The 12,500-nt window shown below is 41.8% G+C and overlaps 1 protein-coding gene across 1 annotated transcript in view; it reads right to left on the bottom strand.

The window, feature by feature from the left end:
• hgfb (hepatocyte growth factor b) overlaps positions 1 to 11,931 on the bottom strand; it is a 25,698-nt gene extending 13,767 nt beyond the window's left edge. The window contains exons 1-6 of the mRNA XM_030790003.1: positions 11,736 to 11,931; positions 8,786 to 8,939; positions 7,430 to 7,542; positions 6,485 to 6,599; positions 2,922 to 3,091; positions 938 to 1,058 (exon numbers count right to left, since the gene is read on the bottom strand). Coding sequence (XP_030645863.1) covers positions 938 to 1,058; positions 2,922 to 3,091; positions 6,485 to 6,599; positions 7,430 to 7,542; positions 8,786 to 8,939; positions 11,736 to 11,784 — 722 coding nt within the window. The 5' untranslated portion in view covers positions 11,785 to 11,931. The remainder of the gene's footprint in view (positions 1 to 937; positions 1,059 to 2,921; positions 3,092 to 6,484; positions 6,600 to 7,429; positions 7,543 to 8,785; positions 8,940 to 11,735) is intronic.
• Between the last annotated feature and the right edge of the window lie 569 nt (positions 11,932 to 12,500).

Here is a 12,500-nt window from a genome sequence, read left to right as displayed (position 1 = left end):
TCACTCTGAATCAACCACATCACTCTAAACCAACCACATCACTCTAAATCAGCCATGTCACTCTAAATCAACCACATCACTCTAAACCAACCACATCACTCTACCTAAACCATGTTACTCTAAATCAACCACATCACTCTAAACCAACCACATCACTCTAAACCAACCACATCACTCTAAATCAGCCATGTCACTCTAAATCAACCACATCACTCTACCTAAACCACGTTACTCTAAATCAACCACATCACTCTAAGTCAACCACAACACTCTAAATCAACCACATCACTCTAAATCAACCACGTCACTCTAAATCAACCACATCACTCTATATCAACCACGTCACTCTAAATCAACCACATCACTCTAAACCAGCCACATCACTCTACCTAAACCATGTTACTCTAAATCAACCACATCACTCTAAATCAACCACATCACTCTAAACTAACCACATTACTCTAAATCAACCATGTCACTCTAAATCAACCACATCACTCTAAATCAACCACATCACTCTAAATCAACCATGTCACTCTAAATCAACCACATCACTCTAAATCAACCATGTCACTCTACCTCAAACACATCACTCTAAATCAACCACATCACTCTAAATCAACCACATCACTCTAAATCAACCATGTCACTCTAAATCAACCACATCACTCTAAATCAACCATGTCACTCTACCTCAAACACATCACTCTAAATCAACCACATCACTCTACCTCAAACACATCACTCTACATCAACCACATCACTTTACATCAAACACATCACTCTCCAATCTGAAACAGTGTACTACAATCTGAAACAGTGTACTATAGTCTGAAACAGTGTACTACAATCTGAAACAGTGTACTACAGTCTGAAACAGTGTACTACAGTCCTCAGACCAGGCAGCGCGGTGTCTCAGACTGGGAGGATCTCTTACCTGCTGGGATGGAAGCGGTGTTCGTGGGGTTGGTTCAGGTCCCAGCGCTGACACTCTCTCCCACTCTCCGTGTGGTCCATGGGTCCTCTGTAACTCTCCCCATTACACGTCACACATTCCACTGTGGAAGAGGAGAAACACGCCTGCTTTGAGTCTACAGCACTTAAAGTCAATGTCCGTGACACACACACACACACACACACACACACAGCTGAGCTGTGTTATCATGCTCAGAGGTGGTCTCGCAGATCCAGACTCAAACACCTGACTGCTATCAGGTCACCTCAGCCGAGGCAACTGGCCATGCTGAACAAAAGGTGGTTGAACTGGTTTAGTTTTTTAGGTTTAGTACTCAACACAAATACACTCTGACCCTGGACAGTCGCAGTTAACATCCTCATATACCTCTTGGCTCTTTTTTGTCTTTCCCATGCCCCTAAAACAGACTGATTGTTCTGAATGTGTGCTGCCCCAGTCTGGTGCCAGCCCAGTGGAGACTGGGATCCCCTGTTTTTAAGTCTCGATTCCTGTAAAAGCGTTTGTGGTATTGTGTCCTAAGAGAATTGGGCCTTTCCATTGTCACCCTACCCACACACACTGTTATGTAAAAAGGTTTCCAATAAAAAATTTAAAAGTTCCATAGGAAAACAATAGAGTGATTTAAAGGTAAACTGGGGGGAAACGGCTGCTGCCAACACCTTTTGTCCACGGAGCCTTTCATTTGTTCCTCCTGCTTATTCCTTTATGACATCACAATGGGCGTTCGATGACACAGAGACCGAACGGGTGATTGAGTAGGAGTCAATGACCCATAATATTTATATGATTGCAGCCTGAAGATTACGAATGTTTATCACTCTGTTGTTCTGCCCCTACATCAGATTTTACCACTTGTTTAATTTCCTGAAAAACACCTCCCAAGAAGCCCTGTACAGGACCGGGAGGGGGGGCGGGGCGACAAATCAGAGCCAGGCAAGCTGGAATCATAGAAAGTTCTGGAAACACAGAAAAGCAGCACTAAGGAAACAGTCCACTGTTTGAACAGGCAGAACCGCACATCATGGCCATTGAGGTCACATTAGAACCCAACACTGATCTGGAGTCAGTTACGGCCCACGCACACACCACTATGTACAAGTCTCGCTCCAAGTATTGGAACCAGATGCTCACTCTGGCCATTCTCATGAAATCGTTTTTTTATGTCCCTGTGTGTGTGTGTGTGTGTGTGTGTGTGTGTAGAAGTGCATGTGTGTGTGTGCGTGTGTGCGCGCGCGCGTGCGTGCATGCGTGTGTGTGTGTGTAAGTCTGTGTGTGTGTAAGTCTGTGTGTGTGTGTGCCTGTGTGTGTGTGTTTTTCTGATCATAAGAATATAATTTATTAACAGTTCTCCCAGCTGTATTTTGGGACAGTTCTGTTGACAGACCAAGCGTTCACAGGCTGTCTCTGCTATGCATCTCATGCAGAAAAACAATATGTATTATAAATAAGCAATTTTTGGGGGTAATTTTTAAAAGCCAGAGAAAAATGATATCCTTTTATTATTCTCATTATTCTCATCCCAGAAAACTGAGGGTCACGTTGAGAATAGAGGATCCAGTAAGCTGAGGTAGGCCCCGGGTGGAATGAGCCTTGGCCGCTGACACAATGTGAACGAGATGCTGTCAGTGTGTCCAAACATTTCAAACAACTTCATTTCCAGATGTAATGAGACGTCTTTCACTGTCTGCAATTATTGTTCTCACTCACTATTATTATCACTCACTCAAGTGTGCAGTTTGGATATGAAAAATGAAAGACCCATTACCTGGACACCTATACGATACACACACACAAAAAAATAAAATTCAGACACAACATCTGCTAATCATTACATTATCCGATGTTTTGTAACATTTCAAAATCAGATTTGGACGAGGAATCCAATTTGAGTTTTGCTTTTCTTTTTTTCTTTTTTTTTCAGCGTTCCAGAACGCTCCAGACATACCTTCGGAACACTGCGGAATGTTGCAGCCTTGGTGTCGGAGTTTTGGGTCCGTCGTGAAACACCACGGCCCGGTGGTGGCATTGTCGGGGTTACGGCAGAAGTTTTCAATCAGGTCCTTTTTCCTCAGGCCCCTGCCATTCTTCTTGCCTTTGTTCCTCCTCGGGATGAAGCTGATTGTTTGAGAGAGAAGGCAGAGAAGATTAAAGCATACGGAGCGTGCGTGCGCGTGTGCGTGTGTGTGTGTCTGTGTGTGTAAAATTAGAACTCCAGATTTGTTTGTGTATGGTTTAGTAAGAACAAAAGCCAAAAGCCAAATGTCACTTGTGTTTAACACTGATATCCATAACCAAGGGCCTGTTCTTGTGGCAGTTCTCAGTATCAATCAGTCCGATGGAAATCATGTGTTTGGGAGGCGCTCCTCTCTGGAGCTTAAACCCAGAGAAAAGAGTTTCTCTCTCTCTCTCTCTCTCTCTCTCTCTCTCTCTCTTTTTTCTTTTGAGCATAACCCTTCATTAAACTTCAACACATACCGTTACAGACAGTACCAGGAGTGGGGCTCCAAATCCCCCCCCACCTGGACGTGGACCCCTGTAAAACTGGAGCAGTTTGGACCGCCCCACATCTCTGTGGCTTTCCCCCCCGAGTTTATTCGCTTAACATCACCATCGCGCCCCCCCCATCCTTCACTTCAGCCATGCCGTCTGTGGGGTCGCGACCTACTGATGTCATCGCCCTCCCCCAGGCGGGCATAAACGCAGTGAAGGGATTTCGATTTGACACATTTTTAAAGAAGTACACCTATCTATTCATTCAGATAGCCAAAACAACTAGATGAAGAGTCTGGCTTTGAGATTCCTTCCCCCCTGGGCAGAGTAAAAAAGATCCACACTCCCCCGCACACAAACAGAGCCATCCTCCGCAGGCATCAATGAAAACTCCACTGTTAGAATTTTGGCGGGAAATGTTCTTAAGCAGTGTAATCAATCATTTTGACTCTCTGCATAGTGAAAAAAGGCGATAAACGGCAGGCCCTGCGAAACCTGTTGAACTTATGTTTGAACTCAATTTAGGATATGTCAATGAAACTGCTGAATGCTGAACTGACTTCTGGATGTGGTGATCGAAGAAATGAACAAGACTCAATACAAGAGCTTAGTAAAGGACCTCAGTAACAGAACTCAGCAACAGAACTCAGTAACAGAACTAAGTAAAAGAACTCAGTAACAGAACTCAGTAAAAGAACTCAGTAACAGAACTCAGCAACAGAACTCAGTAACAGAACTAAGTAAAAGAACTCAGTAATAGAACTCAATAAAGGAACTAAGTAACAGAACTCAGCAACAGAACTAAGTAAAAGAACTCAGTAAAAGAACTCAGTAACAGAACTCAGTAACAGAACTCAGCAACAGAACTAAGTAAAAGAATTCAGTAATAGAACTCAGTAACAGAACTCAGCAACAGAACTAAGTAAAAGAACTCAGTAACAGAACTCAGTAAAAGAACTCAGTAACAGAACTCAGTAACAGAACTCAGTAACAGAGCTAAGTAAAAGAACTCAGTAAAAGAACTCAGTAAAAGAACTCAGCAACAGAACTAAGTAAAAGAACTCAGTAACAGAACTCAGTAACAGAACTCAGTAACAGAACACAGTAAAGGAACTCAGTAACAGAACTCAGTAAAAGAACTCAGTAAAAGAACTCAGTAAAAGAACTCAGTAACAGAACACAGTAAAGGAACTCAGTAAAAGAACTCAGTAAAGGAGCTCAGTAACAGAACTTGGTAGAAGAACTCAATAAACGTCTCAGGACAGGTCAGCAGAGCAGGGTTAGATATCCTAACAGGACGTGTCTCTCTCTCTTTCTCTCTCTCTTTCCCTCTCTCTTTCCCCCTCTCTCTCTCTCTCTCTCTCTCTCTCTCTGTGTCTCAGAAAGTGAAGAAAGTGAGCAGAGAACAGGATCAGGATTTTGCTGGAAAGTCCCCACACTGTTATGATAAGCACGGTGGTAATGCATTATGAAAGTGCTCATGAATCAGAAAGATGTTATTTTGTTGGTTAAACAGCAGACTCACGCTCTCCACTCCGCTACCTCCGTTTTCTGTCCATAAATGTTTAGAGGATGTTTGTAAACCCCTGATCAAAACTGTTTACGTTTTGGCAAACCATAGCAATTTTTGTCTGCATTTGTCTGTTGTGTTTCAGAAAGGAAATGGATTGATTTCCAAATGATTTATGGAGGGAGATTAAAAAAAAAAAAAAGAAGAAGAAGAAGAATTCAGAGCCAAATTAAACCACTGACAGGCCTGTCCCTGCATCTGTCCACGTTCATAAGCAAAGCCTTTGCACTGATAAGGAAAGTCCTGCACAGTGTCAGAGAAAAACGCCCCTCGGAATATTTCAATGCACCCCTCTTTCACACGCACTGCTCTCTATTACGACAGATGAAAGACAGGGAGAGAAGGAGAGAGAGAGACAGAGAGAGAGGAAGAAAGAAAGAAAGAAAGAAAGAAAGAAAGAAAGAAAGAAAGAAAGAAAGAGCGACTTGCGCTCTTTTGAAAAAGCAAGAGTCAATTTACAATTTACAATTTAGCATTTGGCAGACGCTTTTAGCCAAAGCGACTTACAATCAGTGCATCAGTCGGATTCCTAATACCTTAATCAGACTCTTCCGGTTCATTCTTCTTGCCTGTTAAACAGAGTAAGCAGGCACCACTGTACTGGGTGCTGCTGGACACTGCCTAATGAATCCCCAAAGTCCAACATCGCTCCTGCACCCCCCCTCCCCCCCTACAGAAGCTCTCTTATCTGTCCAATTTACTGCTTTCTGTCAAACGTCCAGTTCTCCATTCAGCCCCCTGCACCCATACTCTAAACACATTCACTGTGGTGGAGGCCCCTCATTATATTTTTAGAAGTTCATAAATAAATATTTTTAGAGCCGCTTGTATACAAATGTACGTTTCGGACACAATTGTGTGTGTGTGTGTGTGTATGTGTACGGGTACGTGTATGTATGCTATGGGAGTTTGCTGACCTAGATGTGAAGTTCACTGAGGTCACATGCGGCAAGATACAGGCAAAGGAGAGAAAGTCTGGCATCGCAACTAATACAAGCTTTGAGTTTTAGTCAAAAATTAGGTCCAGTCTCAAAAATATTCCAGAGCACTTCAGTGAATTTATAAGTGTGATTTAATTAGTACAACAGAACACTGAATTTATAAGTGTGATTTAATAAGTACAACAGAAAACTGGAGCACAGGAAACAAAGGCAAGAATATGAGTGATGAATGGGGCCTTGGACACACATTAAAGAGAGAGAGAGAGAGAGAGAGAGAGAGAGAAGCAGAGAGGGGGAGAGAGAGCGAGAGAGAGAGAGAGAGAGGGAGAGAGAGAGAAGCACAGAGGGGGAGAGAGAGAGAGAGAGAGAGAGAGAGAGAGAGAGAAGCAGAGAGGGGGAGAGAGAGAGAGAGGTGGAGGGGATGCAGAGACAGAAGCGGAGAGACAGAGAAAGAGAGAAAGAGAGAGAGAGAGAGAGAAAGAGATAGAGAGCGAAAGAATAACTTACTCATGTTCATGGGGAATTGTGGAATCCCAGCGCTGACATTCTACTCCACTCTTGGTAACTGATCTCTTCCCTTTGTAGTTTACACCAGTGCCGATAATACACTCTCTCACGTAGTCTGTACCAAGACACACACACACACACACACACACACAGGGTGAAATACACCTACATTCCACTTTTGAAACTATTTATAAAACTAAAAAAAACTAATGTTGGCATTATCACAGCATTGGACTAAGTCTGATAAATTGTGTGTGTGTTTAACGACACCAAGAGTAAAGATGCTTAATTAAAATAATAATTAATTACACCAAGACTAAAAAATTTAATTAAGTCACACTGGAAGCCTGACTATTCTTTCGTTATCTTGATAATTCATGACAAGGCTGCTAGTTTGTATTTATTGCATGAAGAACAGAGATACACCAGATCAAAGCATGTAGTGCCACTAAACCCCACAGAGCAGTTAGAGACCTTTTAAACGTGACACAATCTCACTAAAGAAGATGTTGAGAGGTCAGATGAGTAAAATGGTTCTGATGGAGGGGTAAATCATTCTCACTGACAGGAGTTTGCTCTCCAACGCAAAAAAAAAAAAAAAACCCTTCATCCGCTGTCTTCACCTCCAACTCAGCTGATGACGGGTGTGAGAAATGTGTGTGTGTGTCTGTGTGTGTGTGTGTGGGTGTGCATGTGTGCATGCAGATGTGCGTCATAATATCAGCAAAGGGCAAGTTTTTGTTTACAAACACACACAGGCACACAACCTCACAACACACACACACACACACACAAATTACTCCTGTACAGCTGTGAACTTGGCAAAGATTCATAAACTTTACCCAATAGCCTTGTTTTCCCCCAGTAACATGTGTTGTGCCTTATTGCATTCAAAGTCTACACCAACAGATGTTTGTTTGTTTGTTTGTTTGTTTGTTTTTTTACCTTTCTTCTCATAAAGGTCAAAGTTAAAGTCTGTCTGTTTGTCGACGGCAGCAGTGAGGCTGTCAAAGGAGAGCAGGTAACACCTCTTGCTTTTCTGATCAAAGTTGAATGCTCTACAAGAAAGAGAGAGAAAAAGAGAGAGAGAGAGAGTGAGACAGTAAGAGAGATGGGTTTACAGACATGCAAGGGGTGTGTGTGTGTGTGAGCATGTAGTGTGTGTGTGTATGTGTATCTGGTGTGTGTGTGTGTGTGCATGCGTGTGTGTGTGTGTGTGCGTGCATGCATGCGTGTGTGTGTGTGTGTGTGTGTGTGTGTGTGTGTGTGTGTGTGTGTGTGTGTGTACTGCTGCACAGCTATGTCTCACCAAGGTTACAAAAGTGCAGCACACTGCACACACTTGTCAAAAAATGCTACAACATCACACTCACAGTTGCCAAGTTCATTTTTCCACTAGTTACGTAAGCTCTGCATCATTAGGTCACAGGTCAAATGACCTCTGACCTCATTCATCTGACCAGCAGAATGACATTTAAAGTAAGAGGAACTTTTCTTTTCTCTGTGTGCACAGAAAACACACTTCCCCAATTATCTGTTTTATCTGGCCTTCATGTTTCAGAGCGGAGTTTTTTTCATTTCTACTCCTAGAGGAGTCATTGACTCCCTCCTTTGAGTAACATGCTGGTAAGTCCCTTTTCTAATTTAATACAGTGTGGAGATTCAATTAAAACACTCTGAACACTGGGCCCTCACTGTTTTCAGTAGTCGTGTGTATTACAAATAGTTATTATTATTCAGTGGTTGTGTGTGTATTATCAGTAGTTATTATTATTCAGTAGTCGTGTGTATTATCAATAGCTATTATTATGCAGTAGTCGTGTGTAGTATCAGTAGTTATTATTATTCAGAAGTTTTGCATGTGTTACTAGTAATAATTATTATTCAGAAGTTGTGCATGTGTTATTAGTAGTTATTATTATTCAGAAGTTGTGCATGTGTTATTAATAGTTATTATTATTCAGAAGTTTTGCATGTGTTATTAGTAATTATTATTATTCAGAAGTTGTGCATGTGTTATTAGTAGTTATTATTATTCAGAAGCTGTGTGTGTATTATCAGTAGTTATTATTATTCAGAAGTTGTTCATGTGTTATTAGTGGTTATTATTATTCAGTAGTTGTGTGTATTATCAGTAGTTATTATTATTCAGAAGTTGTCTGTGTATTATCAGTAGTTATGATTATTCAGTAGTTGTCTGTGTAATATCAGTAGTTATGATTATTCAGTAGTTGTGTGTGTATTATCAGTAGTTGTGATTATTCAGTAGTTGTGTGTGTTGTCTGTTGAGGGCTGCTCTACCTGCAGTTGAAGCTGAGCCTTCTGTTTCGGACACAGCGCTGGGCACAGCTGCCTACGCTTTTGTTCTTTTTCATCTCGTAGACGTAGTCTCGCGAGGTAACCAATCGCACGCCATCGGTCTTCTGGTAATCCTGCAGGGCATTCCTCCTGCTTTCTAACAGATACAGGGACAATGTGAAAATGATGGTGATGATGATGATGATGATGATGATGATGATGATGAGTGTTCCTCTGGCTCTACCACATGTGGTGTCTATTTATTTTCATTTCAATTAATGTTTACCGATATTCATAAAATAACATCTCAAAACCATTTACGTGTGATTAGTTAAAAATATCTTTGTCAAAAACTTCAGGCAAATTGAAGCTTTTTGCAAATAACTAAATAACCTAAGCATGATTTAAATGAAATAATCAACATGATATACAGGCTTCTTCAAATGTTTATTCACAATTATCCATCTAGTAAGCAAGACCAATATAACTGAACACACACGTCCAGCAAAAGGGAGAGAGAGAGGGTTTTTTGTTTTTTGTTTTATTTACCTTTTTTTTTAATTTTTATTGCGACAAATGTTTACACTGAATGATTTAGTCACCAGTACACTTTCTATATGTCGCCATAATGCATGAAAGTTTTAAATAGAAAATAGAAAAGAAAATAACAAGAGAAAAAATAAATAAAAATAACAACTTGTACATTAATGACCCACATATCCTCATTTGAGGTGACACTGCCCCCATTCCTGTGTAAAGAATAATTTATCAGCTCCTGAACACAGAACTGCCATAACACCACTGAAGGTCAAACTTTGGCAAGTCATCAACTGGTTTGTAGAAACGAAATATGTCAGAGAGCAACTGACAGATAGAAGATAGAAGAATAGGATGAGAGAGAGAGAAAGAGAGCGAGAGAGAGAAAGAGAGACAGACAGACAGAGAGATGGGGAGAGAGAGAGAGGGAAAGAGAGACAGACAGAGAGGGGGAGACAGACAGACAGACAGAGACAGAGAGAAAGAGATCCTGGAGGAGTCTATGGAAGACAGATTGCAGGAGCTGTACTAGGCTTGGCTGAGGAGTTCTGGACAGTGTGAAATCCAAGCTCCACAGAGCAGTAGCAGAGGGACAGTGAAGCATTAAATGAGGTAAAGGCCCTGGGCTTCACTCACAGACTAGTCTGCTGTGTATAATGGGATTCAGAGGCATTCATCATTGTCTGATTAGAGACTGGGGAGTAATGCTGATTGGACAACAAGGACCGGGAGGACGTTGGCTCACAGCCCAGTGGGCAACGACTAACAACTCCACTCCCCTCCCCTCCCCACCTCCCACCCTACCCTACCCCTCTTCCCCCACCATAGCAGGGTCGGTTAAAAGTCTCTCGGTTAGGAGCAGCCTTCAATATCAAACTCCAGCAGCCTGGAACATCCTCTATCAGAGTGAAAGAGAGCAACGACAGCTTGACATTCCTACAGAACATTCCAGAACAAACTGCCAACCTGAAACAGAACATGTCAACTCAGCATGTATGTTTGAGCAAGCAAACCACAAAACCCTCAGAATATGCATTTTAAAAAAAAAAGCAGGAAAGAAACACTAAAACAGCAAACTGCAGACCTACAATTACAAATGATTTTTTTTTATGAAGCGATGAGACGCTAGACTGAAAGTTTACTCAGAAATGAAATCATTAAAATGATGGTCTCAGCAAAATGACAGCATTTATCTGGCGTCAACCTGCAGCTCTGTCCCTAAAACAGAGCCCTCGGAGCCCTTCTGAGAAGAAGTCCTGAGATAAAAACCAGAGTAGCATATACACCACACCAAAAACGTCTCTCATTCAAAAACCCAGGTGAATCGTTCTGATGCTGCGCTTGTCTCGCAGCCTTAACGAATTTCAGTAAGCCTACGTTTTGTATTTTTTCCCCACATTAAATTACATTTAAACATCAGAGTCATTAAAGCGTCGGATTTCGGAGCTTGAACTTGATCACTGGTTTAAAGGCTAATTAACTGTAGAAAGTCCGACCAGAATGGATCCCTTCAGTAAACAAACCACTCATTTAGCGGACCCCCTGAGGACGCCCCCGTGTGTGTGTGTGTGTGTGTATGTGTGTGTGTGTGTGTGAGACCCATGGTTCTCCTCGCAGAGCACTACCTCTTTACATAAACACCATTAAAAAATGAAACACCACGGCCACATTATTTTCCGAACACCCGTATTTAGACACCATTTGGCAAACGGCGTGTTTCTTTCAGAATTGCTGATTAAAGCTTCTGCCTGTGTGTGTGGTTTCGTCCTACATGTTTCCAATGTGATTCGAAATGTGATTCCCAGTTCAGTTAATAGGATATTAAATCTTACCGCTAACCGTGTAACATTATCGGAATGGTGTGGTGAACATCTGCTTTACGCCACTACATAACAGAGTACTAATCCAGTTAGTAAATCAACACATCAATTCTCTCTCTGTCTCTCGTAACGATGACTCATTCATCCAGATGTTGTTAGTGAGAAGAAACATACGACCATATTCATTCGTCTGGTCCATCTACTATTTGCAGTAAGTTCCCCGCTATTTCGCAATGATGTGACTTTGTTTATTTAAAATCTAAACAAATGGCGAGATACAGCGGCAAAATAATTTGAGTCTTTCGCGTCTCACTAAACAAATCCTCAGTTCGATTTGTTTTTGTTTGTTTGTGGATTTGACCGAGTGTATCAATTCGACCGACTGGTCAGAAGCGTCATTTTACAGTTCTAGATGTGTTTATCCACATCTGCTGTTCCCTAGATTTGTACTACACAGGTGGAAAACACCAAGAAGAAGAACGTATCGAAAACAAGTTTACGAGAGAGAGAGAGAGAGAGAGAGAGAGAGAGAGCGCGCATCCAAGTGCGCATCCAGTGAACACTGCGTGCGTCCCTGACTGACTACAAAAACTTACCTGAGTATACTACCGCAGCTACGCAGAGCAGAATTTTGTAAATCCACATGTTTGTAAGCTGTTGAATAGCTGGTAAGGCAATGTCCAAATGTCTATAGATGCTTGAACGAGGATCTGAGCGGTTTTAATACGTCGATACCTTCTTCTATATGACCAAAAGCGGGAATTCTGCTACGGAACGTCCTCGCGCGAACACCAACACAGGATTACTAACAGAAGCCTGAGCACGCGCTGGAGACAGCATCTAGAGTCTAACCTTACCGTTATCCCTCCCTCCCCCTCCTCGCGCTGACATTTAAAGCGAACTCAGCAGCCTCTTTTTTTCTCTCTCTCTTTTTTTCGTAATCGTCTTGGACAGAGTTTGAGGTCGTTCAACTGAACCTTGGAGTTCGTTTTATTTAGCGGTTGATAACAGGTTTTTTTTGCCCGGTTTTGGGGAAAACAGCACGTCTAACACAAACTTAGGCTATGTACAAAAGTGTGAGGGCTTCGTGGGTTTTTCGTACATGTTGCCCAAACATATTGATCATACACCAAGTTCATGAGCTGAGCATTTTTTATTGTTTCTGTGATGTTGTTATTCACGATGATGATGATGATCATGATGATTAAGAAGCCGTTCTTTAGATTGCCCCCTTGTCCCTGTTCAGAAGCACGAGACATATACAGGAAAGATTTAATGCTGAATCAGATACCATTTTAATAATCAAACAAAATCTCGTTGATCAGCTGTTCTGAAAGGTCACTTTAACATCAAAAGTTCCT

The sequence above is a fragment of the Chanos chanos genome, chromosome 13 (assembly GCF_902362185.1).
Source record: "Chanos chanos chromosome 13, fChaCha1.1, whole genome shotgun sequence".
Lineage (NCBI taxonomy): Eukaryota > Metazoa > Chordata > Actinopteri > Gonorynchiformes > Chanidae > Chanos > Chanos chanos.
Note: the sequence above shows the minus strand (reverse complement) of the source record. Positions and strands in the feature narration are given on the sequence as shown.